The sequence below is a fragment of the Equus caballus genome, chromosome 28, assembly GCF_041296265.1.
Source record: "Equus caballus isolate H_3958 breed thoroughbred chromosome 28, TB-T2T, whole genome shotgun sequence".
Taxonomy (NCBI): Eukaryota; Metazoa; Chordata; class Mammalia; order Perissodactyla; family Equidae; genus Equus; species Equus caballus.
The window spans coordinates 39,658,550-39,684,373 of NC_091711.1; the positions used below are offsets into that span (position 1 = coordinate 39,658,550).

The following is a 25,824-nucleotide window of genomic DNA, read 5'->3' on the forward strand; positions in this document are numbered from 1 at the left end:
GGGAAGATAAAATCATAAACTGACCTTCGCACTCTAAAATGACAGAGGTGCCTGTGAGCACGAACTCTGTCAGGGGAACCAGGGAGGCTTCCCAGAGGAGGCGGCATTTTTGAGCTGGGCCTGAGGGATGGCAGGCAAGATGGAGGCCAGCACTCCAGGCCTAGGGAATAGCTTGAGCAAAGCCTTGGTAGCGGGAGAGCTTGGGTTGGGTTTGATGAGCCGGAGGATGAGAAGTGAGTCCCCAAGGTCACATGGCCCCTCGGCGGCTGAGCCAACACTGGGGCCCCCGTCTCTGACGGAGTGGGGCTCTCGGAGGCCCAGCCAAGGCCTGGCACCAAGAACTGACATCGAGGAAGTCCCAAAAGCCCAGTGGACTCTTGCAGACCCGGAGTCCAAGGGAGGGCACTTCCCCAATTGAGGTGCAGCTGGGAGATGGGGAAGAGGAAGTGCGGGCCACAAGCTAGACCCCGAGAGCCAGCCGGGGGAGGAGCCTCCTCTCGAATTGAAAGGAGCAGGGTGCGGCTTGCCCAAAGGCCGCTCTGTGGAGTCCTGGGACCGCAGCCGCGAGACCCGGGGTGGCTGGAGGGAAGTGAGGGGTGGACTCAGCCCGGCCCTGGCTGGGTGAGACCCTTTGACACCCACTCTCCTGGACCACTGACGGCCATGGCCGTGGCCCAGCAGCTGCGGGCTGAGAGGTGAGTGCGAGGCGCCGCCCTCCCTGGGCCTCCTCACTGTCCCCTGCAGGCCTCGGGGGACAAGGCCTGCCCTCCTGCGGCCTTAGCAGCATCAAAAGTTGGGAGGCTGGAGTTGACTCAGAGCCCGAATTCTCAGAAATACAGACTCTTAGAACTGTTTTAAGGAAATTTTGAGTTGCGGCTCACCTCCCTCAGGCACAGATGAAGACACTCAGGCTCAGAGAGGGGGAGTGACTTTCCCAGGGTCACACAGGAGTGGGTGGCAGAATCTGGATGGGAACTCAGGTGTCCTGGGTCCCAAGCTGGGCTCACTTTCATCTTCTGTCCAAACAGAGTCTCAGAATCTGGCTTGTTCCCCCTCTGTATCCAGGGCTTGACTCAAATGTCACCTCCTCTGAGAAACCCTCTTAGAAAGCCCCCTCGTTGCTCTCTGACCCCTTGCCCTGTTTCCTTTTTCTTCATGGTCCTCATTTACTGGCAGTTAGTTCTATGCTCACTCGCTTGTTTTCTTTATCGCTGGCTCCCGCTTTAGAAACAAGCTCCCTGAGGATATTTGCATGCTCTGGTCACGGCTGCATCTTTAGGAGATGGAACAGTGGCAATCTTAGTCTCAGTCTTAAGTGCCGAGTAGATGCTGCTGAATGAATTAAGGAATGAATGCATCTTTGAGCAGCAAAGTGGCCTTAGATCTTTGCAGTCCAAGACTGTCATTGTACAGATGAGAAAACTGAGGCCTATGGTGGATCAGGTACTTCCTCAGGGTCACACGGAGTGAGTGGCAGGGCTGGGGCTGGGAGCCTCATCTCTCAGCAAGCCTTTTCTGGATATTGCCTCGGTAGCCAGCTGTGGGGAACCTGAGGACACAGGGCTCGGCTCCTGCCCTCCTGGATTGGAACAGCAGGTGACATCAGAAAAAGAACGTGCCAACTGTGTGGAGGTGACCCAGAGGGTGGCTGGAGATGGGTCAGGCTGGTTTGGGCCGAAGTGGGCAGCAAAGGGCCCCAGGGGGAGTCTGGGGCTAGAAATGGAAGCTGGCGGGGAATTTCCAAGGTTAAATTTCAGAAAGAAAGCTTGTCAGTGTGTGCGGAGGGAGGGGCCACAGATGCAAATGCTCAGAAGGCAGGTCGAGAATGGCCTTTGTGAGCCACAGAGGGTGGTGCTGGGGGGCTGGGGTGAGGTCATCCCACCAGATTCCAGCCCCTCTTCCCCATGAGCTCTCACTGGAGACTGGGCCTGACACGCAAACTCCAGCCTTCGGGAAGCAGCTGCCGTTTGAGGCTGTGGCACTTCCTACTTCTTGGGGTGCACGATCTGAGAGATGATGCCAAGACCTGGCTGGCCGGCCTGTGTGTCCCCTCCCTCCCACGCCCTGTCCTTGTTCAGCCCCGCAAGCCCCTGAAGGAGGAAGGCCACCCTCCTCCATCCCTTCAGGGCCTGCAGATGGAAAGGACTGCCGGGGGTAGTGACTTTGGTTCTGACAAACATGTTCCAAGCGCCTACTGTGTGCAGGAGCCACAAAACCTGAACTAGCTGCCAGTCAAGGGTCTTTGCAAACATGAGTGTGTATGAGCCTGAGCATCCAGCCCGGGAGGACCCTGAGTGGGCTTCAGCTCAGGGTGGCTGAGGTCTCCAGGGGAGGGGCTCTTCCAGCGGGACTTCCGGTTGGGTCTGCTGCATCTCTGCCCCCGCCCCGGGCCGAAACCTCCTGGCTCGGCCCAGCAGGCAGCCAGACCATTCCCACACTGCAACCAGAGGGCTTGCTAACACAGACGCAGCCAGTGGCCCTGTGCTGAGTTCCTCCTATGAGCTGGTGCTGTTGTGGGCCCTGGGGATGCAGCAGTGAGCAGGGTCTCTGATCTCGTGGCGCTTCTCGGGCTGTGCGTGTTGCAGGTGGGACCTCCTGAGCCTCCAGGATGTAAAGACTTCTCTGGTCCCATTTTACAGAGGTCCCTGCTGGCAATGGCAGAGCGAGATTGCGGCCTTCGTCTCCCACTTGTGCCCTCCCGCTCTGGCACACACAGGTCTGCGGATGCCCTCCTGGCATGGCCTCTTCCCCGTCGCCCCAGGGCAAGGCCAAGGGCCCTTCGTGAGGGGCCCTGCCTGTCTCGCTGGCTTCGTATCTCAGTACTTTCTGCTTCTTGCTCTGTGCTCCAGCCCCACTCAAACCACCCCTCTCCCCTTGTAGTCCCTTGAACTTCCCCCTCTGGCATGACGGGTTCCCTTGCGTGTCCTCCTGTGGCCGACTCTCTTTGTTTCTCGCATTGACCCAGCGCTGCTTCTTCTGGGAAGCCCTCCCTGACCACCTCAGTCGGGGCGAGCCTTGTGCTCATAGATGCACAGCACCCCTGTTTCTCTCTCTGATAGATGTCACCCCATCTTAGAAGCATCCGCTTGACAACCTCCCTTGCCTGCTGCCCTGCCGATTCTTTGAGGGACTGTGATAATGGCCAGGCTCCTGTCGCAGCTCAAAGCGCCGTGTGCTTTTCCTTCACAGCATCTCTGACCATAGAAATTCAGTAATTATTTATTGAGTGTCCAATTCCTCCGCTCAGCCCTGAGACCCGGGAAGGCAGAGGCCACGTCCTCATGCGCTCAGAACAGGCCCTGAGCTGCGGTAGTTGCTAACACTAACAAGGGCTTGCTATTATTATTATTATGAGTTCCAATGGGGAAACTGAGGCTGGGAGGGGTTGGGATTTACCTGAGTTCCTGCAGCAAGCTGTTGGGAGCTTCAACCTAGGGGCAGCGCAGTGGTGTTTGCGAACAAAATTCTGGAGCCAACCTGCTTATGCTCAGATCTCAGCTGCTCGACTTACTGGGGCAAGTTTGTTAACCTCTCTGTGCCTCAGTTTCCTCCACTGTAAAATGGTGTCTTAGAAGAGTGCCTGGTGCATAGTGTGCCCTCAGGAAATAGTTAGCCATAGTTAGGATTGGGTAATCCTAGCATAGGAAGGATTACCCAACCTGCCCGATTCCCTGTGTGGGGCCGTTTCCAACCCTCTGGTTCCTTCCTGCCCTGCCCCCGTCAGCTTGCAGATGAAATACCCGGGAGATGCACGGCCTCAGGGGAGAAAGTGGAGGAGGGAGCTTCCCCCAGGGTGTCACCAGGGGCGTGTGTGGGAAGAAAGTGCGGAGGTTGCCAGCAGCCACGAAGTTGCTCTGGAAGTGGTGGAGGTTTCCTCTGCCCATCCGCTGCCACCCTGAGTCACCTCCTGGTGGGAGCCTCCAGTGTCCCGAGTTAGCCCCAGCTCCCAAGCAGCCCAGGTCACGTGGGGCCAGCAACGGCAGGGACTGGGTGTGGCCTTTGAAATGGATTCCTCCTGAAGTTCTGGCTGGCTCTGCGGCCTCCGACGTGGAGCCTCCATCCCCTGCTCCCACGCTGTCCCCAGTGCTACCGCAGTTGAGTCATAATTGCCTCTTGTTTCCTGGCTGGTCCACAAGTGTCTGGCCTTGGTGACCCCTGGCTGCTGCCTCTCCGTCTCCTTGGCTTCTGTTTTCTCTTTCTGCCTCTGTCCCTCTCAGGCCCCTTCTCTGCTCACTGATTGCTCTTCCCTGGGGGTCTTAGCCAGAAGTGATGGGAAAGACGGTTCTTACCTCTCCTATTCCAGCTGAGTCCTCTCTGCAGAGCTCCAGAGCCACATGCCAGCTCTTGCTGGACCCCACCTGGGTGCCCAAGAGGCCGCTCAGAGGAGCATGCCCGAAACTGAAGCCATCACCCCCGCTCCCCTCCCACCCATTCTAGTCAGAATACAGGTGACAGATGGCTCGCAACTCAGGAGTGACTCACAATGGTTATTGTATCTGTTGGAAACTCATGAGACTGTGGGAACAGAGGAACTTATAGGGCCTTAAACAAATGGGTTTATTTTTTCACGTAACAAGAAGTCCAGAGGTAGGCCACAGCTGGGTCCACAGCTCGTGACTTTAGGACCAGCATTCCAGAGATTCGTTTGGTCTTCCTCATGTTTTTGCCTCATGGATGCAATATGGCTGCTTCAGGTCCAGAAGTCACAACTGCTTTCAAGGCAGGAAGAAGGGGAAAGGGGAAGAGACCCATGCTGGCCTTGTCCATCCCTCTGGATCAGGAAAGCCAACATTCTTCGAGAGGCCCCTGTAGCAGATTTCCTCTTAGGTCCCACTGGCCAGAACTAGTCACTGGCTGCTCCTAGCTGCAAGGGAGGCTGGGAAATAGGAATGAGATCCTTATGTTGGGCTCAGACCAATCATGGTCTGTCACCTTGGAGCTAGGTGCATTGCTACCCTGAAAAGAACTGGAGCTTGATGAGCAGGAAGAAGCAGGGGACACAACAAATGCAACTGTGTCTGCCAGGATGGTGTCCCTGTGTCTGTTCTTCCCTCCTGTCCTGGCTGTCTGGCACAGGCCCACATCATCTCTCAGTTGGACACTTCAGGGCCTCCTGTGGCGCTCCGCTCCTTCAGTCTCTGCCCTCTGTCACCTCTCCATGCGGCTGCCTGGGTTGGCCTCCTAAAGCCAAGATCATGTTGTGTTCTCACTCTCCTCCGAAGCCCTGTGTGGCTCCCTGTTGCCCAGAGAAGTTCCTTCGCTCAGCACTGGAGGCCCTCCTTGGCCTGGCCTCCTCTGCCTGTTCAGTCTCTGATCACATCAGACTCCAGCCACATGAGACCTGGGCCCCAGCCTCAGGCCTCAGAAACTTAGCACATGCTGTTCCCTCTGCCAGGAAGCCCACTCCCCCCAGCCCTGCCGTGTCCTACCTGGTGGATTCCTATTCGACCTTCTAGACCTGGCTCATGTCACCTCAGTGAGGGGTTCCCTGACCTTGGCATAATTAGCCATCCTCTCTGTGGGGTGTGAGTTGACTTTGTAACCCCTGTGGCCGGGGGCCTAGAACCGGGCCTGACGTGGAGGTGGTTCTCCATGAATCCCCCATTCCTGGAGGAATAATGTGGCCACAAAGCCATCTGCTGGACCGTAATATGGCTGTTGATACACTGGTCCATCTCCAAGGGCCTTGGCTCTCAAGCTCTGCTCTGGGTCTCGGCCTGGCACAGGGAGGGTGTTGAACGAGGAGTGCCGGACAAGCCCGTGGCTCGCTGTGCACGCCACCTCGCACCGGGGGCCCACACAGCACATCAGGGGTGATGACCAGATGTCTTTTCCTCCTGCGTCCCGCAGCGACTTTGAACAGCTTCCTGACGACATCGCCATCTCAGCCAACATTGCCGACATCGAGGAGAAGAGGGGCTTCACCAGCCACTTTGTAAGAGAGACTCCTGGACTGGGACCCTCTGACCTCTGAACCCCCACCTGACCTCTGAACCTTCACCTTCTGACCGCTGAACCTCCGCTTTCTCATTCTTCTATCCCAGTGGTTCTCCACGAGGCAATCTTGCCCTCCAGGGGACATCTGGCAGTGGATATCTTGAGCCACTGTTGATGATTACGACTTGGGGCCGGGTGCGGTGGCACCTGGGGTGGAGACCAGGGATGCTGCTCAACACCCTCGGCACACAGGACGCCCCCGCCGCCGAGAGTGATCTGGCCCCCGGTGTAATACCGAGGTTGAAAAACCCTGTGCTGAGCCTGGGACCTCTGAGCCTGCAGCCTCTTCTGCCCCTGGCCCCCGAGGCCTGAGCCCCGGCCTCTGTCCTCCCCAGGTTTTCGTCATCGAGGTGAAGACGAAAGGAGGGTCCAAGTACCTCATCTACCGCCGCTACCGCCAGTTCCACGCCCTGCAGAGCAAGCTGGAGGAGCGGTTCGGGCCAGAGAACAAGAGCAACGCCTTCACCTGCAGCCTGCCCACGCTCCCAGGTAGGCCGGCGGCCCGGCTGCCACGGGGCTGGGCCCCCACCCCGGGACGGGCCGGCCCGGCCTCTCGCTCCAGCCCCGCTGACACTGTCCGGTTATCCTCTTCTAGCGCACGCGAAAACCGTGCATTCAGTCCGCGGCCCCCTCCTGGCAGTCACAGGCTGCCACCTCTAGCTCTCTGGCCTCCTAGCCCTTGACCTCTTGAGCTCCAGTGACCTCTACGGCCACCTTGCTTCAGCCCTCCACCAGCGAGGCCACGGTTTAGAGCGCCTGGGCACCGGCCTCTCCTCCTCCAGACAAGAATTCCGCGTCTCCCTCATTAAACGCACAGACTCCCCTCCCAGCCCTCCCACCAGCCCTTCCATGAGGACTGCCTCTATGTCTGCAGTCCTGCTTCTGCCGGTTCCCCAGGCTCCCCCTCCTTCCCTGCCCTGCTGGCACACTGTGCTGTGTCCCCTCACCCGTTGCCTCCTGGCCTTCCCCAACTTGGTCCTAACGTGCGCCTGGGACAGGCCCAGACCTTCGGCTTCCCAGTGCCTGTCTGCTTGAGCCCTGCAGGGGAAAACCCTATCCGTGTGGGCTCTGGGGTCTCCGTGGTGGTCTTCATGCCCTGCAGGCTGGATACAAGGCCCCTTCTCCCAAATGGCAGGGACACTTCCTGCCCTTTCCTTCTCCAAGCCCCGAATCCCGCCTCCAGCCTGCTCTCTGCCTCAGCCCGTGTCCATGCCCGTGGTTCCTCGGCATCCAGCACGGAGGGACCACAGCTGTCCCCAAGGGTTCCTGGCTTCTCTTTTCCTCCTTGGGAGCTGGTTCAGCTCGCACCTGCCCCTTCCCTCTCTGGGCTGCAGGGGAACGGGGTCTTTCCTGCTCTCCGCCGACCTCTCCTCGGGGCTCCACATCGCTTTTCCTTTCTTCTCTTTCGGGGCACTGCCCTGCCGGCTTGTCCCACGTGGTCCTCATATACCCACCTTCTCCTTTCTACGTTGACTCTGCTGAGCCTCTGCATGGGCTCGGTTCTCTTCCGTCTTTAAACAAACACGTGCCATGAGGAAGCATCCTTGCAACAAGCCTCCTTGAGCCCCACAAACCCTCAAAGATCTTTTTCTTCTTCCTTTTCCGATAAATCTTCGCTCACTGTCCCACCGTCTCATCTCTCATCATCTGCTCAACCCACCAGCTTGGTTTCAGCTCTTACGGCTCCAGGATTTCCCGTTGGGATGGTGGCCGTGGCCTGTGCACTCTGACTTCCAGGGGCACATCTCCGGCCTCATCTTGGTTGTCCCGCGTCTCCCTCCGGGAAGCTCTCTCCCACCTTCTGTGGCATCAGCGTCTCCCAATTCCCTTCCTCCCTCACCAGCTGCTCCTCCAACCTCCCCTTACAGAAGCTGCCTCCTCCGCTGCTCCCTGGAAGGTGGCGTTCTCCGCATCACCAGCCTCAGTCCTGGCTTCTCGCTCCCCCCACAAGGCAATCTGACCCACACCTGGGACTTTAGTTGTCCCTTTTCTTGCTGCTAACTCCCAAATGTCCATCTCTATGGCAGACCTCAGACGCTACCTTCCCACGGCTGCCAGACCCCAGCCCCGCCTGTCTCCTGGGCAGTGCGAGCAAGACAGGTGTCACGTTCACCCTGTGATGGGGGCTTTCTGGGTGGGTGGTTCCTCAGGGACCTGAGGCTCCTGGAGGGGACATTTGTCTTTGCTCAACCGTCATCAGCTTCCCTTTCCCCTCAAACATTCTGCCCTGCTTTTGAAGAATGATTCATTCATCCACTCAACAAATATTTATTGATTTGGCCATTATTCTAGACCCGTGATTCTTAACCTGGGTGGCACAGTGGAAGTATCTCAGGATTGAAAGGATCTGATGCCCGAGTCCCACCCGCAGAGATTCTGATCTAATTGTTCTGGGACAAGCTTCACACAATGGAATTTTTAAACTCCTCGGATGAGCTGTGTGTGCAGCCCGAGTTGAGGACACTGTCCTGGGGGCTGGGGATGCAGCTGTTAGCAAAGCAGATAAAGATCCTGTTCTCTTGGAGCCAAGAATCCTGTGTGCGTGTGTGTGTGTGTGTGTGTAGGAACAGGTAATAAATAAACAATTAAAACAAGAAAAATAGCTGGCAAGACTGCAACTCAGAGAATGCAAGGTGCGTGATGGGCTGGTCCAGAGCAGCTACTGGGCGCCGAGGAAGATGAGAGAAGGAGCGCAGCCCACTCCTGGCCCCGGGTGGGAGCCCCGAGCCCGTGTTCTCGGGCCAGGCTCCAGGACAGCGTTTTCCCTCTCCTCTCTCCTCAGCCAAAGTCTATGTGGGTGTGAAAAAGGAGATCGCCGAGTCGCGGATACCGGCCCTCAATGCCTACATGAAAGTAAGAGCGTGACCATGCCGCTGTAGCAGCGGGGAGGGCAGGGCACCGGGTGTTGCGAGGGGGAGTGGCCCGGGTGCCACCCCTGGGCGTGGCTTTGGGCACTGGGGCTGGTTCTCCTGCTCTGATGGCCGGCATCTTCAGTCCTTAATGCCTGGCCTAGGGAGAGAAACAGGCTGTGTTCTCAGGGTCCCGGGGAGGTACAGGGAGCCACACTTTGAATTAACAAATCTAACGCTGGTGCCAGTGTTCTGACACAGAGGTGAATAGGATCCAGTGCCTGCCGCCAGGGTGCCTGCTTCCCAGTGGGCATATGGACAGGTGGATCAGGAAATCACTAAGGCGCGTGGCCTGTATAAGGGGGCATGCCGGGCCGGAGCCCCAGCTTTCTCACACAGAGCCTTTGTGCGAACTGGAGAAAGGCCCCTCTGCCAGGACACAGGCTGGGTATCAGATTAGGATTTCACACTCACAGGCCTCGGCTGGGTGCCCTTGTGTACTCCCCAGCCTGAAAGCAGCTTGTATCCCTAGGAGATGGAAGGATGGAGGAAGGAATATCTTAAAGGCAGGGACCAGGCTGGTCAGGAAAGGCCTTTCACCAAACAGAGCAACGCAAGACAGGGACAGTGTTCCTCATGATGTAAGCATAAGTGAGCACCCCATCACTAGAGGCATACAACCCATGGCTTGATAGCAACCTCAGGAAACTGGAGTGGAAAGCCCTCCTTGTAGCCCAGAGCATCCTCACAGACAGTGAGAGCTCCCCTTCTCTTCTGCTCTCCCCTTGTTGCTCTCACCTATGGAATGGAGCAGCGCTCCAGCTCACCTGTCTCGCGGGAGTGATGATGGAATCCATCGAGAAAAGGACAGGAAAGGGCTTTGTAAACTGTGAACTTGCTCCAGAACTTGAGAGATCGTGACTCCTGGTGGCGGCAGGAACCCTGGGCTCTGAGCGGAGAAGAGACAAGGAGGGCAGTGTGTGATCCCCGCACTGGGGCTGTCTGCCCTCCAGGGGGCACTGTAACCGCTGCTTCTCAGGGTGGCTGGACGGTCACACTCCTCCTCCTCCTTGGGGCTGGGCAAGGAGACTATGCCCCCAGGGAGGGAGAGAGGCTGCAGAGCAGGGGGCTTTTCATCCCACACCTGTTCTTAGCAACCTGCACCCTGGGGGACCCCATCTCCACCTGTCTGTGTCCAGTTTCTTTCCTTAAAGCCCGGAGGTCAATCAGTGCAGGAATCTCTGCTACTGTAATCCCACCCTGTGCTTGCACACCTTCAAAGACACGGAGCTCACCACCACTCTCCCCTGACCCAGGCTGCTCTTCCCGTTGTTGGTTAGCTATTAGAAAAGCCTGATTCCCTGTAATTTCCACCCACTGGTCTCCCTGCTGTCCCCATGAAGAATATGGGATTTGTGATAGCATCCACCTGGAACCACGCGGAGAACTCTGACCAGCAGCCGGGACGCTCTGGGTGTGCGCTTGTCGGATAAATGAACAGGCTTATTGAATTCCCTCAATAACTTGGGAGTGAGATACTATTATCCCTGTTTAAAAATGAGGACGCAAAGGCACAGAGAGGTGGAGTCACTCACTCAGTGTCACAGAGCAATTGTAGGAGGGATGGAATTTGAACTCACGTGTCTGTGACTCCAAGGTTGTGTTCTTACCTCCTGTGCTGTGTTGTAATAAAGATAACAGCAGCAATGAGAATATCTGACTAGGATGGGGCGCCAGCTAGATGCCCCGCGCTGTTCTAAGTGTGTGCACATATTCACTTATTTCATCCTTAGACAATCCCACCAGGGAGATGCTATTATCACACCCGTTTTATTAAAGAACACACAGAGGCACACTTGCCCAAACTCACCCAGCTGGGATGACAAAGCTGGGATGACAAAGCTGGGCTTCGATCCTGGGCACAGCCTGGTGCAGGGTCTGTTTCTTAAGCCTATCTCTGGGCTGCCTCCCTGCCCTCCCCGTGTGACAGCCGTGTCGCTCCTGGGCTCTGACTTCCCAGTTCCTCTGGGAGCGAGTTCTTGGCCCCTCCCCATCCTGCTGCCTCCGTGGGGTGCCCTGAGGGGGTCTTGGTGCCTCTGGAGCTGTAGCACCCAAAGCCGAACCCCGGTGCTCCTGGGGACCCACGTGGTGTGGCACTTGGGGGAATGGCCCTGCCAGGTTCTGGGTCCTCTGTGTCCTCGCAGCCTCAGTGTCTTTGCATCATGGCAGATGTAACCAGCATCAGATGGAATGGGAGTCCTAACTGCTATTTCCTAGGTCTGCTGACTGGGCGGAGCACTTCCCCTTTCCCAGCCTCAGTTTCCCCAACTGTGAGATGAGATGAAGTATCAGGATGTGTTTTTTGGCCATATTACCACCACCTGTTGCTAATTTGGGTTAGTTGGGTCATCCTTCCTCCCACTATTGTCTCCTTTGACTGAGAGATGCGCCTGAGCAGCAGATGGCTCTGGGTGTCCCAGCTCTATCACTTGCTAGGCTGTGTGGCCTTGGGCAGGTTCCTTCCCCTCTCTGATGCTAAATCCCAGGTTATCACAAGATGGAGTGAAGTCACATGGTGTGGCCCTCAGTGCAGCGCCTGGACAGTCGCCAGCACATCACGTCACCTGTCCTCACCTTTCCTGTCATGTCTGGAGGCCTCCAGGCCTTTTCCAAATGGACAGTTCTCCGACCACTTGGCCGCCTCCTAGCCTTGAACCCAGGAGCAAAGCTTGTGCAATGTTAACTTCAGAGTATGCAGATCTTTAAAATACATCTCGTTTCTATTGTCGGGTAGGAGACGGGTTAGCAGAGACAGAGGTGTGGCGTGGGGGCGGGGGCGGGGCAGCTGCCTTGGGATGGCCAGGCCTGTCTGCAGCCGCCCCAGCGGTCTCGTCCTCTCACCCGCACCAGAGCCTCCTCAGCCTGCCTGTGTGGCTGCTCATGGACGAGGACGTGCGCATCTTCTTCTACCAGTCGTCCTACGACGCCGAGCAGGTGCCCCATGCGCTCCGCCGCCTCCGCCCGCACACCCGGAAAGTGTAAGTGGCCGGTGCCTGCACTCCCGCCAACCAGAGCCCTGGGCACCCTCCTCCTGACTCGGCGCTCTCTGTCCCAGAGGCCCCCGCTGCAAGGGCCCCTCTTTTCCCTGGAAGAAGAGAAGGGATGGAGATGAGTTCTAACTCTGAACATCCAGGATGTTTGGCTGATCAGAGGAGCTTGGAAAACCAAACTCCGGGCCCCGAGGGACAGAAGCTGGATGTGTTTTGATGTGTGTGACAGAAAGGACCGAAGGACAGGGGCTGGGCCATTATGGGGAGGGTTTGGGGCCACAGCAGCCACTGGGGGTGGTCTGAGAGCGCTGGCGCCTGGGGAGAGTGGGGAGCGGGGCGGGGGGGGGGGGGGAGCTGTTCTATCACGGACCTTCTGAGCATCTCCCCGAATGCTTTGTCCCTGGTTTGTTTCAGTTCCAGGGGGCTGGCCTTGCCTCCCTGTGTATCATGGTGGCCCCCAGGCGGCGCTGCCACTCAGTTCCTTACTTTAAAGAGCCCACCACTCCCCTCCAGCCTCGTGCCCTTCCAGCCTCCTCCTAAGCAGGAAATAATCATGGAAAATCCAAGCCACTAGAGTAGAGCTGGGTTCCCAAAGGCGAGGCTGCGGCTGCAGAGACGCCAGGGCAGTGCTCCTGAGCCCCGGCCTCCCTCCCAGCTCCTCCCTCCTTCCTCCAGCTGGTATCCCCGAGTGTCCCCTTGGTGCCTGGACATCTCTCCTGTCCACCCAGGCAAGCACGGCCCGAGTTCCAGCTGTGCCACACGGCAGCCCTGGGCCCTGCAACAAGGCATGTCACTTCCCCAAGCCCATTTCCTCAGCTGAAAAGTTAGAGGTTGGGTGTGGGTTGTAGAAGAAAGAACAAACGTGAAAGGTTTGGCAAGTCCTGGCTCTAAGCAAATATGTCTGTACTCCCATCTCCTTTCTGAGCCTCTGCTTCTGAGTCCACACAGGAGGATGTGGTCCCTCCCCTGGGGCGGTGAGAACTAGGGGATATGCGGGATGGCTGGATCTGCATTTTCAGCATCCTCTCCCTCTCCTGCCTTTCCTGCCTCTGGTGAGGGTCTCTTCTGGGCACAGAGTCAGGGAGCTGGGCCCTGAGAGAACCAGGCAGGCTGACAAGACCCTCTTCTCTCTCCACAGCAAGAACGAGTGCCCACAAGGTGCCGGCTTTGACCGCATGGCAGCTCCACGAGCAGAGGTACCCCGTGGGGCCAGGCCCTCCCGCCTCGCCTCTGGGCAGCACCGAGCCCCTCCTCCTGCTGGGCCTTGCTGTGTGGGCTGGTGCTGCAGGGAGGAAGGGCCCACAGCCTCAGGCTGTGAGGAATGGAGAGGAGGATGGAGGAGGGAATGGAGGTGAAGATGGAGATGAGGTTGGAGGCGAGGATGGAGGTGAGGATGCAGGTGGGAATGGAGGTGAGGGTAAAGATGAGGTTGGAGTTGAGGTGGGAGGTGGAGGTGAGAATCGAAATGAGGTTTTCTTGATCTATCACAGGGTTTCTCAGGCTGTGAGGCCACTGAGACCCCCAGCCCAGCTGAGGGGAGGGGATGTGAGGAGAACACAGAGGCGTAGGAAAATGCGTCCATCCATCATTCATTCAGCAAGCTTTCCCGGGCCTCCTCTGGGCCAGCCCCACCTGGGGACTGAAGCCTCAGAGATGACTCAGACAAGGCCCTGTCCTCAGAGGGCTCACATCTCCCCAGGGACACATACGTAGAAACGGCATTTCAGAGACAGCATGGCCAGTGCCCTGGGGGAGAGGGGGTTGGGAGCGCTGGAGCTCACAGTGTGACCTGGGGGGCCATGGAAGGTGCTCTGTCCAGGGATCTTGGACCCTTCCCTCTCCACGTGCATCCCACCGGGTCTGGAAGGAGCACCCATTCTACAATCAGGGAGACCTGGGTTCTAATCCCGCCTCCTCCACTGTCAAATGGAGTGGCCTCAGACAAGTCACCCATCCTCCCCGAGCCTCAGTTTCCTCATCTGTTAAAAGGGACACTGAAGTCTGTAAGTACCTAGTAGGCCCGCAGTGGATGTCTCCTCCCTCCCGCCTTACTCCACTCTTCTTCCCAGGCACTGTTTGATTTCACTGGGAACAGCAAACTGGAGCTGAATTTCAAAGCTGGAGACGTGATCTTTCTTCTCAGTCGGATCAATAAAGACTGGCTGGAGGTAAGGTTGGAAGTGAGGAAAGAAGTGAAGTTGGAGGTGAGGTTGGAGATGGGAGTGGAGGTGACGATGGAGGTGAGATTGGAGGTGAGGTTAGAGGTGAGGACGGAGGTGAGAATGGCAGTGAGGATGGAGGTGATGTTGGAGGTGGGAGTGGGGATGAGGATGGAGGTGGGAATGGAGGTGAGGATGGAGATGAGGTTGGAAGTGAGGATGGAGGTAAAGTTGGAGGTGAGGTTGGAGGTGAGGATGGAGGTGAGGATGGAGGTGGGAATGGAGGTGAGGATGGAGGTGAGGTTGGAGGCGAGGTTGGAGGTAAGGTTGGAGGTGAGAATGGAAGTGAGGTTTTCTTGGTCTATCACAGGGTTTCTCAGCCTTGACACTATTGACATCTGGGGTCACATAGTTTGTTGTGGGGCTGTCCTGTGCATTGTAGGATGTCTAGCAGCATCTTTGGCCTCCACCCACTAGAGGTCACCCTCCAGTCGTGACAATCAAACATGTCTCCAGACTTTTGGCCCTGGGGAGCGAAGTCCCCCCAGATAAGACACCCTGGTCTGTAAGATGGGATGGCATTACTCCCCTGTGAGGCAGCGAGGGAAGATGCTGATGAAGAGCTGGGGGTCTGGAGTCGCCTATCTGTCGTCGTGTCTTTGCTCTGTTTTTAAGCAGCTTCGTGACCTTGGGAGACTCGCTCTGGCCTGTGGTTTCCTTTTTGGTCAGTGCAGAACAGTGGCAGTTTCCTCACAGGGTTCCTGGAAGGCTTAAAGGAGGCCTTGCTGTTCAGGGCTTGACCTACAGAAACCCCGGATGCATGGCCTCTGGCCAGTGTCAGGACCACTGGGAGAGTTAAATGAGACTCTGGAACCAGGGCCTTCTTGGTCGCTGCTTTGTCCCCCTGTGTGGCCAGCGTGGCCCACGCAAGGGCTCATAGTGACTTAGTGAATGGAGATGGGACGTCGCTGGGTGGGAGGCCCTGGTCTGGCGCCAGCCTTCGGGTTAGGTCCTGTCCTGCTTAAGATTCTCTTTCTCGGGGCTCCTGGGGAGGGTGTCTGAAGGAGGTTGTGGGACAGGTCCCAAGCAGGGCTGGCGTCCAGGGGTCCAGGGACCACTGATGGGAGGGGAGGGTCCCTGGTGTCCAGGGGTTGAGGGACTATTGATGGGAGGGGAGGGTCCCTGGTGTCCAGGGGTCCGGGGACCATTGACGGGAGGGGAGGGTCCCTGGCATCCGGGAGCTGGAGAGGAGCGAGGACCCTTGGCCCCACTGACTTGGTGGCTTTGATTATACCCCATCTCAGAGCTCTGCCTCGGATACTCATCAGCTCTTACAGCTGCCTGAGGGGTATTGCTGGGTCACTCTCCAGCAACAGGAAATGTTTGCTGCCTTCCTGTTCTCTGGAAAGTTCTATGTGTCAGTATGCTGGCCAACTTCTGGCCTTAGGTTGAAGGGAAGGTCAGGGGAGGAGTTAGGGGACTCTCTGAGCCTCCGTTTGTCCATCTGTAAATGGGGTGTAGGTACTCTGTCTTCCACAGGGTGGTGAGGACTAGGAGAACATTTCGCAAAGCCAAGCACGGGCAGGGCTGGCTCTTGGCCTGAAGTTCAGGAGAGAGGCCCGGGCCGGAGAGAGATTTCTGGCTGTGTGGTCCAGAGCAGGTGCTTGGTGGCGTCTGTGGAATGAGCGGATGGGTGGGAACCACCCCTCCTTCTCCCTCCCCCTTAACGCCTTCCACCATCTGACTCACCATGACGGACACCTATTGACCTGCACGCTGTCTGTCACCCTCCATTGCAGTGGAAGCCCCATGAGGGAGGGCGAACACCTCCATCCATTCTGAGTGCCCAGGGCCAGCCACACAGCTGGTGCTCAAGCAGTCTTTGAATGAATGATTGAGTGGATGAATGCATGAGATGATAGCAGCTTTCCAGAAAAATGCAGGTCATGAGCTATTCTAAAACCGAAATATAAGCCTTGGGGTAGGCGAACAGCTTGGTGACCTTGGTCACCTCCCTCTACATAAGGGGACTGAGACCTCATCTGCCTTTCCCCATCATCCTAAGGGGGCTGGGGCCCCCTCTCCTCGCACCGACAAGGCAGCCCGTTTTCCTCCCCAGGGCACTGTCCGGGGAGCCACGGGCATCTTCCCACTGTCCTTCGTGAAAATCCTCAAGGACTTCCCGGAGGAAGACGACCCCACCAACTGGCTGCGCTGCTACTACTACGAGGACACCATCAGCACCATCAAGTTCGTGGCCTGCTGGCGGTGGGGAGGGGTGTTGGCCTGTCCCCACCCCCACCCTCACCCCCAATATCACACTCCGGGCTCCAAGATCCAAACCAGATCTGATGCCGTCCCCCTGCGTACACACTTAAAAGCCTGCAGTGGCTCCCACCGCCCTCCGAGAAAACCATAACTCATAACAAGATGTCAAGGTCCGGCCCGGCCAGGCCAGCCTCATTCCCGTGTATCCCCCTGGCATGACGCCGCCTCACCCCTGCTTGTCATCCCCTTAGGGACATCGCGGTGGAGGAAGACCTCAGCAGCACCCCACTGTTCAAGGACCTGCTGGAGCTCATGAGGTGAGGGGCGGGGCTGGAGGACCGAGGCGGTCACGAGCCCTGGAGGAGAGAACGGGGGAGGGGGCCAGGGCATCAGGGGCCTAGCTGCTTTGCGTCTGTTTCGCTTCCACGTTTGACCCACAGCCCAGCCCTGCAGAGCTGTCATCAGGTTCCCGCGTCAGAGATGAGCGGGGGCTGCAGAGAGGCAAAGGGGTTGTCTGAGGTCACGCAGATGCAGTTTATGAGTGTGGATGTGCAGCTAGAGCTAACGCCTTCCTAGGTAGAAACCCTGGGCCTGGACCCTCCACCACCCAGGAACTACCACCTCCCAAGACGCCGTTCACTTAGAGACAGTTATTTGACGGAATGGAAACAGCATTGTTATATTCCTGACAACACAAGTCCCACTTATTCACTATTAAAAAAAAAAAGAATGTCCGAAATCACAGAAAGGCGTAAAGAAGTGAAATCACCTCCTATTTTCACTCCTCTCATTATTCGAGGTGCATTCAGATTTCTTCAGTGCACACGCCCACCCACCCCCTACGTCAATATGCTTTAATTGGCTACGCCGTATCATTCTGCGGGTGCACCGTAACTAGTGGAGCCACCCCCTCTTGTTGGCCATTTAAATTATTTTCCACTTTTTTATTACTAAAAATAATGCTGTGACTTACATATTTGGTGAATGTGTGAGTTATTTCCGATTATTTCCTTAGGATGATTTCCTAGGAGTGGAATTTGGGGATCAAGGTGTTTGCAAGCCTGTGAGGCTTCTGACATGTTTTATTAAATTGCTTATAGAAAGGTTGGATCGATTTTTGCTCTCGCCAGCAGGGTGTGAGAACGCCCTCTCCCCGCGTGAGACAGTCCCATCCTCACAGGAGCTCCTCCACAGCCGCGCACGGGGCTCTCTGGGGCTTTATCCTGCTCCGCTTTGTGTGCCGCCAAACCTGCTCCTCTTCCCCACAGCAGCTCTTAAGTCTTTGGCACATTTATACACAAGACATTTCAGGCTGTGCCACTGATTGCTTGTGAAAGCCTCAGTTTAGCCATCTGTACAGTGGGAGGTTGGACCACTCGGACGATAAGGCCTGTGTCAAGCTCTGACCCCTTCTGATGCTTAGATCCGGCCCCTAAAACTCCCTCCGCCCCCTCTCCCTGCCCCAGGCCTAGACCCAAGGCCACTGGACCTGTCATTAACCCTGACCTTTCCCACTCAGGCGGGAGTTCCAGAGGGAGGACATCGCCCTAAATTACCGGGATGCTGACGGGGACCTGGTTCGGCTGCTGTCGGATGAGGACGTGGCGCTCATGGTGAGGCAGGCCCGAGGTCTCCCCACCCAGAAGCGCCTCTTCCCCTGGAAGCTGCACGTCACCCAGCAGGACAACTACGGGGTCTATAACACAGTCCCCTGAGCCGACGGTATCCCTGGGCAGTGAGGGGACACCTGGCAGAGCCCTTAGAGGAGACTGGGACCAGGAAAGGCTGGGAGCGCGGGGAAGACATCCTCGTTCCAACTCGGTGGACTTGCTGGGCTTGGCTCTGTTGGTCTCTACACTTGGTCTCTGAGTTAAATAAACCATTTCGTCTCAAAAGGCCAGACTGAGGAAGATGGTATCTTTGAGGAAAGAGAGGAGAGGGAGTGAAATATCCTTTAATGAGCAGCAATTTGGGAGTCAATTAGGGCTCATTTATACCCAGAAGGGACCCGGCTTTGGGCCTCTCTCCAGCCACCCCATTCCCTTGCCCTGTCCATGAGTTTGGGGGAACCCAGCGACACACCTGGCCCTGCTGCCCACTCCCTTTTGCTCCTTGCCTGGGCCTGGCCGCCTGCCTCACAGCAGTAACTGCTCCCAGGTGCCCTCTGGGGCTGCGCCCACGCCAAGCCCTGTGTGTGAAGAGGGTCAGGGGGTCCCTCTGCCCTCTCCTTTCCGCCTCTCTGCAGAGGAGACGGAGACCTGGGCCTCCGTGTTGGGGTCTCCACTGTGAGTGGGGGTGTGGGGGGGAGGACGCTGGCCCCACGGTGGAGGAAGGAGAAGCGGCATGATGGGGTCTTCCTCTACGAGCTGAAGCTTTTTCTCTTCTAACCCTTCGAGACGCCAACAGGTGTCACTTCCAGAATGGCGGTGTGAGGAGTGCGGTGGACGCCCTCCGAGATGAAACAACCATTTCACTGATGGAAAATGCTTAAAACGTTCAACTGTTTACAGTCTCTGGAAATTGTTCTGAGAGCATACAGCAAAGGGAGAAGCATTTATTCAAGAAAATCTACTAAATCTCAGCCAGAACAGCGAGTCCATGGCATTTGAGCCGCCGTGCGCTCCCACCCCCACCCCAGCTCCAGGTGACAGGGACTCTACTCTGGGTGTGCTGCTTCGGGTGGGTGCAGCCAAGAAGAAGGGGGGCCCCTCTCCCCTCAGCTCCCAGTCTTGCCGTTTCACCCCAGAAAGGGCAGGCTGCCAGCGCCCCTCGTCCCCACAGCCCCGTGCTGTGGAAACACTATTCCACGAGATCACAGCTCCCTGTGTCGGTTTACCGGGGCTGCCCTAAGAGGGTACCACAAACTGCGTCTTAAAGAACAGAAACGTGCTGTCTCTCAGTCTGGAGCCCAGAAGGCTGATGTCAAGGTGTTGGCAGGGCCGTGCTCCCGACGGAACGTGTCGGGAAATGCGTCCTTGCCTCTTCCTAGCTTCTGGCAGTTTCCCGGTATTCTCTGGCATTCCTTAGCTTGTGGATGCGTCTCTCCAGTCCTCTGTCTTCACACAGCGTTCTCCCCATGACTCCTCACCTTGTCTTCCGTCTGTGCATGTCTGTCCCTGGGTCCAATTTCTCCTTTTCAGAAGGAGACCACTCATATTGGATCAGGGCCCATCCTAAGCACTTCATTTTGACTTGACGACCTCTGTACAGACCCTCTCTCCCTGAAAGGTCACATTCCGAGGGTTTGGGGCTTAGGACTCCAACATATCTTTCTGGGGGTACGATTCAATCCATAACAATATACTAGAAAACATCCATTTAAGGAAAGTTGAACAGACTTGCAATGCCTGTTCTCACAAATCTAATTGTTTGGCTTCCTGCATGTCGCCTGACCAGACTCACTGAGGGGCCCCACTGTTGCAGAACAGCTAGGCCCTAGGTGGGACACACTCTTGGAAGAACCACGAGCCTCACAAGAAGTAGCAAGTTCTCCAAGGATGCTCCACTCTTCCCCAAACCTTCCCCCCTGTGTGGATCTGGGGCCCGAATCCATAGCGTTTGTGCGTTGTTCTGGAATGCAGAGGCAGTGCTGCTTTCAGAGTGCTAGGCCAAGGGAGGCCAAGGTGTGAGGAGGCTGGAGCAGGGGCTCTTGTGCTGGGTTGAGGCCCTGGGGCTGAGGGCTGAGGTGACCCTGAGACAGTGGCATCCCCGCCTCCAAGCGGAAGCAGAAGTCCCCTCTGGAGTAAAGTGTCCCATTTGGGCTGACAGGAGCCACTCAGATTAAGATGAAGCAAAAGGCTCACAGTCAAAGATCATCAAATCTCTGTGAGTGAGACTAAGCAGTGACAATAAACAATAGCTTTAGAGCCTCAGGGACTATAAGCTATTGAACTAAATGACTACAATATTTAAAGAAATAAAGAATAAAATCATAAGAATGAATGAGCTAAAGAGAATGACCAGGCAGATTTGCAGAAGAAATATGGAATATGTATATGTGTGTGTTTGTGTGTGTGTATATATATATACACTCATAAATATACGTATGCGTAGGTGTCTGTGTGTCTGTGTATCTGTCAAAGCAGGAAACTCAGTGGACAGGTTAGATAGCACCTTACACGCAGGTGAAGAGATGACTAGTGAATTGGAAGGTAAACCAAAGAAATTACCCAAAATGTAACACAGAGAGACAAGCAGCTGGAGAATATGAACCTAAAGTTAAGAGATAGGAACAATAGAATGAGTTGTGGTTTTTTTAATCGGAATCTCAGAAAGAAAAAAAAAGGAGAATGGAGAAGAGGCAACATTTAAACTGATGACAGATGCAACAGTTCAAAACTGGTGAAGAACTTAACCTTACGGATGCAAGAAGCACATCCGGACAGCAGAATGAATAAAAAGTGATCCACAACTGGCTACAACATTTCGAATCCACAAAACACCAAAGTCAAAGAGAATAACCTCAAAGCAGTCAGAGGAAGTTGAGATAATTACAAAATAACAACAATTAGAATGATAAGCAGACATGTACAGATAAAATCTGAGAATTTGCCACCAAGATAGCTGAACTAAAAGTATCTTTAAAGTATGTTCTTCACGATGGGAAACGGTCCTTCAGGGATAGTCTGAGATGCAAGAACAAATGACAAGCAGAAACAAAGGTAAATGCTGTGGTGGATTTGTATTGCATTGACTTAGCTAAACCAGAGGTATATTTCTAAGAATTTCCCTCCCTGCATGGATCCAGACTACTGTGGGCCCTTAGAGACATTTGCAAGAGATTCAGAAGGCACACATGAAGCAGCGGCCAACTTCTTTCTGGTTCAGTTAAGAGATACTGTTGCAGCCGGTGAACATTGTTGCTTCTCGCCCTGCTGGCTCACATTTTGAAACTTCAGAACACAAAAGTCAAAGAGAACATCTTCAAAGTCAGATAAGATTGAAATCACCACGAAAGAGCAACACTTATACAGACATACCTCGGACATAGCGAGGGTTTGGTACCAGACCACCACAATAAAGCAAATATTGCAATACAGTGAGTCACATGAATGTTTTGGTTTCCCAATGCACATAAAAGTTATGTTTATGGTATACTCTAGTCTATTAAATGTGCAAAAGCATTATGTCTAAAAAGACAATGTAATACCTTAATTTAAAAAAATACTTTATTGCTAAAAATGCTAACCATCATCTGAGCCTCCAGCAAGTCATAATCTTTTCGCTGGTAGAGGGTCTTGTAAAAAAAACATGGTATTTGCAGAGTCCAATAAAGCAAAGCACAGTAAAACGAGGTATGCCTATAATGATAAGCAGACTTCTCAGTAACCCCCTCATTGTCAAGTCCCAGTTCCTGTGGATTCTCCTTCTCCCGGGCCAGGTGCGTGTTTAGATCTGCGGCAAAGGGCACCAGTTTCTTCCGCAGGTCCCCCCCTTGAATTCTTGGAGGGGGTGAGAGGCTGATGTGGTTACAGTCTGTCCTTTGGTTCCAGCTCACACCTGCAGTTTCTGGTCTGTCCTTGCTTCTCTCACTTCTCTCACTTCACGTGTATCTTCCATTTTTGGCTGCCTTCTTGGCAGACCTGACACAGATGCAACAGCATCATAGAAATGGTTTAACCAGCTCCCACAATTCAGGAAGACTGAACCCTCAAAGCAAATCTCTTGTTATGTGTTTCCTAGTGATTCTGCTTCTCTGATGGAACCTTGACTGTTACACATACATACAAATTCAAACAAATATTCTCAATATAAAGTAATTGTAATTTGTAGGGTTCAAAAAGGACTAAACTAAAATACTGAATAATAATAATAATAAGTGTCTTGGGAGAGGTGGAATTAAAATATTCTAAGGTGCTTGTACTATTCATAAGCAGAGTTAAAAATTGTTTAATGTTAGGTTTTGCCAAACTAAATATACATGGAAAATTTTAATGAAAATCACTAACTGATAGAAACAGAACATATGTGTTTCCTAATATTTACATCAAAATGGATAAGAAAAAAGGAAATCAATTAAAAAGAGGCAAGAAAAAAGAAGTAGGATTCAAAAGGTTGGTAAAAATCAGTTCAAATATATCAATAATTTCATACTGTAAATATATACAGACTCAATGCACCAATTAAAAGATTGTTAAATTGGATTAAAAAAAGTAAGTCCACGTAAGTGTCATACACATGTGACTCACATGCAGTCTAAGGACATGGAAACAATGAAAGTAAAAGCATAGAAAAAGATATTCCTGGCATCTACTTAAGCAAAAGACAGCTTCCGGGGGCGGGGGAGGGGCTGTCTATGCTGACTCACAGTCTATTTTTGTGTAAACTTGGAACCAAAACACATTTAGTGGCGATCCTTGACCCTGAACTCAACGGTTGTGCTTACCAGCCACACTCGCCTCTGTTTTCCCTTACCTCTTGTTGCTTTTGGGGCATGATTTTTGACTTTATGTATCCAAAGTAAGAAAATGTCAAAATCAGGGGTTTAAAAGCTTTTGCTGATAACGAAGCTGCTGAAAATTTTATCAGTGGGTTTGCTGTGGTGTGTTATCTGAGGAAAATTTTGACACTGACTGGTTGACAGCGGGAACAAAATTGCTCTGCAGGATGGCTGGTGAGGATCCACCAGTTGGTTACATCCTGTTGATGTTCTTGGTGGACCAAGGGCTGTGGGTATACACGGGGTGCATTTGGAATTAACTGGAAAAGGGCAGCATGTGCCATCTTTGAAAGGTGAATGCAGTTTACTGTCCATTATTATGCAAATTAGACAGCCTGGGTAACAGAGAAGTGTTTCTGACAGATAATAACCACTTTGTACCTGTGGTGCAAACTCATTGCAGACATTCTGGACTGGGAAAAGCCAATTGTAAGATGCTATCATCATTCTTGGGAAACTACTATGCACACCTCCTTCCTGAACTTCTTGTGAATTTCAGCTTTTATTTCTCCCCGGAGGTGTGTATTACAGCCTGTGTATAAAGACTTTTAGAGCAAAGATAAACACTTTTTTCAGACTGCATGCTTGCTACAATCACAGAGCCTAGGACTCTGTGACTCCCCAGAAGAGTTCAATCTTAATAATGTCATCTACACAATTGCCAATGCTGATAAGTCAACAGTCACAAATTCTTGGCACAGACTCTGTCTACAGTGATGTTTGAAAAATGAACCTGCCCAGAAGGGCTTTGAAGATTTTTTTGTGACTTATGAGGAGATGAGGATATAAAATGTCGTACATCCACAAAAAGTTTATTAGCCAAAAGTGCAAATAAGTTAGAGGAGCTAATATCGAAGAAATGTTGAACTCTACACTTCTCGTATTGTTTATTCCTTGCACGTTGGGGAAATTGCTGCAGTGGTGTTAGATACAGATAAGAGTTGACTGGTAATCATGGTGGTAATGATGACAAAATGGACACAGGTAAAAATATTCCCAGTGCTAATATGGTGAATACTGTGATCAGTTAATTAATGGCCTTGAACAATTTGCAATCGATGTGTGTAGAAGATAGTGGCAAATCACCCAATTAGAAACAGACTTCTTGGATAGAAATCTTAGTGAGTGGGATACAGCCCTGGTAAGAAGTCATTAAAAAGAAAATCAATTGTAATGCTGTTTCTCCATTTGAGAACCCTGGTCCTCACCCATCATCATGTGTCCAACAGGAAAATTATGGGGTAATTCAAGGAGGGTGTAACAAAGGAACTACCTTCAAAGATGGAGGCCGCGTGTGGGAGAAAGAATATTTCAGTATCCCGGAGACAGGACTGTGGACTTGCTGCATTCCCGGCTCCACTGGGATACAGGGAGGAAGTGTTTAGAAAACCTGGAAGAAGAGAGTTATGTAGAGACGGTCACCTTGAGAGGACCAGCGACCTTTGCTTGGTGGACGTAGTGAGACCAAAGTAAACTGCAGGGAGAACCAGAGAAATAAACACCCCAGCCTCCTGCTCCTCCCTCCCTCCCTCTGTGCTCCCCATTGCCAGTCCGAACTGGAAGCCAGAGGACTCAGCTGTTATAACCCACACAGGTCAGCTTCTTAAGGCAGATGGCAGGGTGGAGAAGAGTGTAGAGTAGATAGGAATGGGAAAATGAAGATATCTGACACAATCCATCCATTTTGCCCCTCACCATCCACCTCGTCTCTCACCCAAATGAAAAACCCAACATTCCCTATTCAGGGAACACGGGAAGTACCAACAGCTAAAATATCATTGTAGGATAAGATCACTAAAGACGTACTCCCTCCTGAAACCTAAAACATTAGCTGTCACAGGTGTTCTTTATATAAGGTAGTGGAAGGGGTGTTGGATTAAATAATATGCTCAGGGCTGTTACGGTCCCTGCAGCCCCAGCTGGTCACAGGTCTTAAGTTGGTAGTTCAAGCTACTTCCTCCCACTACTCATTTCATATTCCCTTACTCTCTGCCAGCACATTGGCCAAATAGGGGTCTTTATTTGGTAGGGTGACCCAAGACTTCCTTCCTATAGGATCTGAGTTTTTGGAAGTCTTGTCTTCATTGGGTTGCCTCAATCTTCCATTGACCTAGACTAGTCGGTAAGGAAAGACTAACAGGCACCCACGTGAACCACTGTAGTTCCACAAATGGTCCTCTCTACCCTCTTTGTGGAGCAACAACTTAATCTTCCCCTTGGTAGGAGGCATCAGTCACCCCAGGCAAGACAGTGACTCATTTCTCTGTCTGTTGGCTCTGTGGCAGGAGCCCCAAATGGCTCTAATGTTTTAAAATGTGATTTGCCATATCCCACAAGTTTTAATATGTCCCATTGTCATTCAATTGTAAGTATTCTTTAAATTCAATTATGATGATCTTCTCTGAGCTACGAGTTACTTAGAATTTTGTTTTTAAATTTCCATATATGTGAGGATTTTAAAAAAAGATTTTAAATCATTAAATATAACAACACAGAAACTGCATAAAAAATGGCTGGAAATAAACAGGCTAAGCTTCCAATAGCAGAAGTGAAAAAAGGAACAATAGAATTAGCTCAAGGAGAGCAGAAGGAAAGAATAATAAAAATAAGCAGAGAACTTAATGTCAACAGCAATGACAAATATGAGAGGAGAAGACGGACAAAGCCAAAAGTGGGTTCTTCTGAGAGACTCTGACAAGACTGCTGAAGATAAAAAGAAGGAAGAAAAAATAAAACAGTATTAGGGATGAAAAAGAACCATAATTACAGATAAAACAGAGATTAAAAAGAAACTAAGAGAAATCCACCAAAAGCTGAATATCCTAAACTTTAAATTTTAGACAAAACAAATACTTAGAATAGTATAGTGGAGGCCGGCCCGTTGGTGTAGTGGTTCAGTGCTTACATTCCATTTCGGTGGCCCAGGGTTCCCCGGTTGGGATCGCAGGTGCGGACATGGCAACGCTTGGCAAGCCATGCTGTGGTAGGCGTCCCACATATAAAGTAGAGGAAGATGGACACGGATGTTAGCTCAGGGCCAGTCTTCCTCAGCAAAAAGAGGT

The 25,824-nt window shown here is 53.3% G+C and overlaps 1 protein-coding gene across 1 annotated transcript; it reads left to right on the forward strand.

Moving 5' to 3' along the window:
- The first annotated feature begins 439 nt into the window (after window positions 1-439).
- On the forward strand, window positions 440-18,218 carry NCF4 (neutrophil cytosolic factor 4). The gene is made up of 10 exons (XM_001500528.5): window positions 440-695; window positions 5,851-5,935; window positions 6,333-6,486; window positions 8,780-8,850; window positions 11,757-11,884; window positions 13,035-13,092; window positions 13,966-14,064; window positions 16,175-16,305; window positions 16,575-16,640; window positions 17,843-18,218. The coding sequence occupies exons 1-10, from the start codon at window positions 664-666 to the stop codon at window positions 18,036-18,038; spliced, it is 1,020 nt and encodes a 339-aa protein (XP_001500578.1). The 5' UTR covers window positions 440-663; the 3' UTR covers window positions 18,039-18,218.
- Window positions 18,219-25,824: the final 7,606 nt, after the last annotated feature.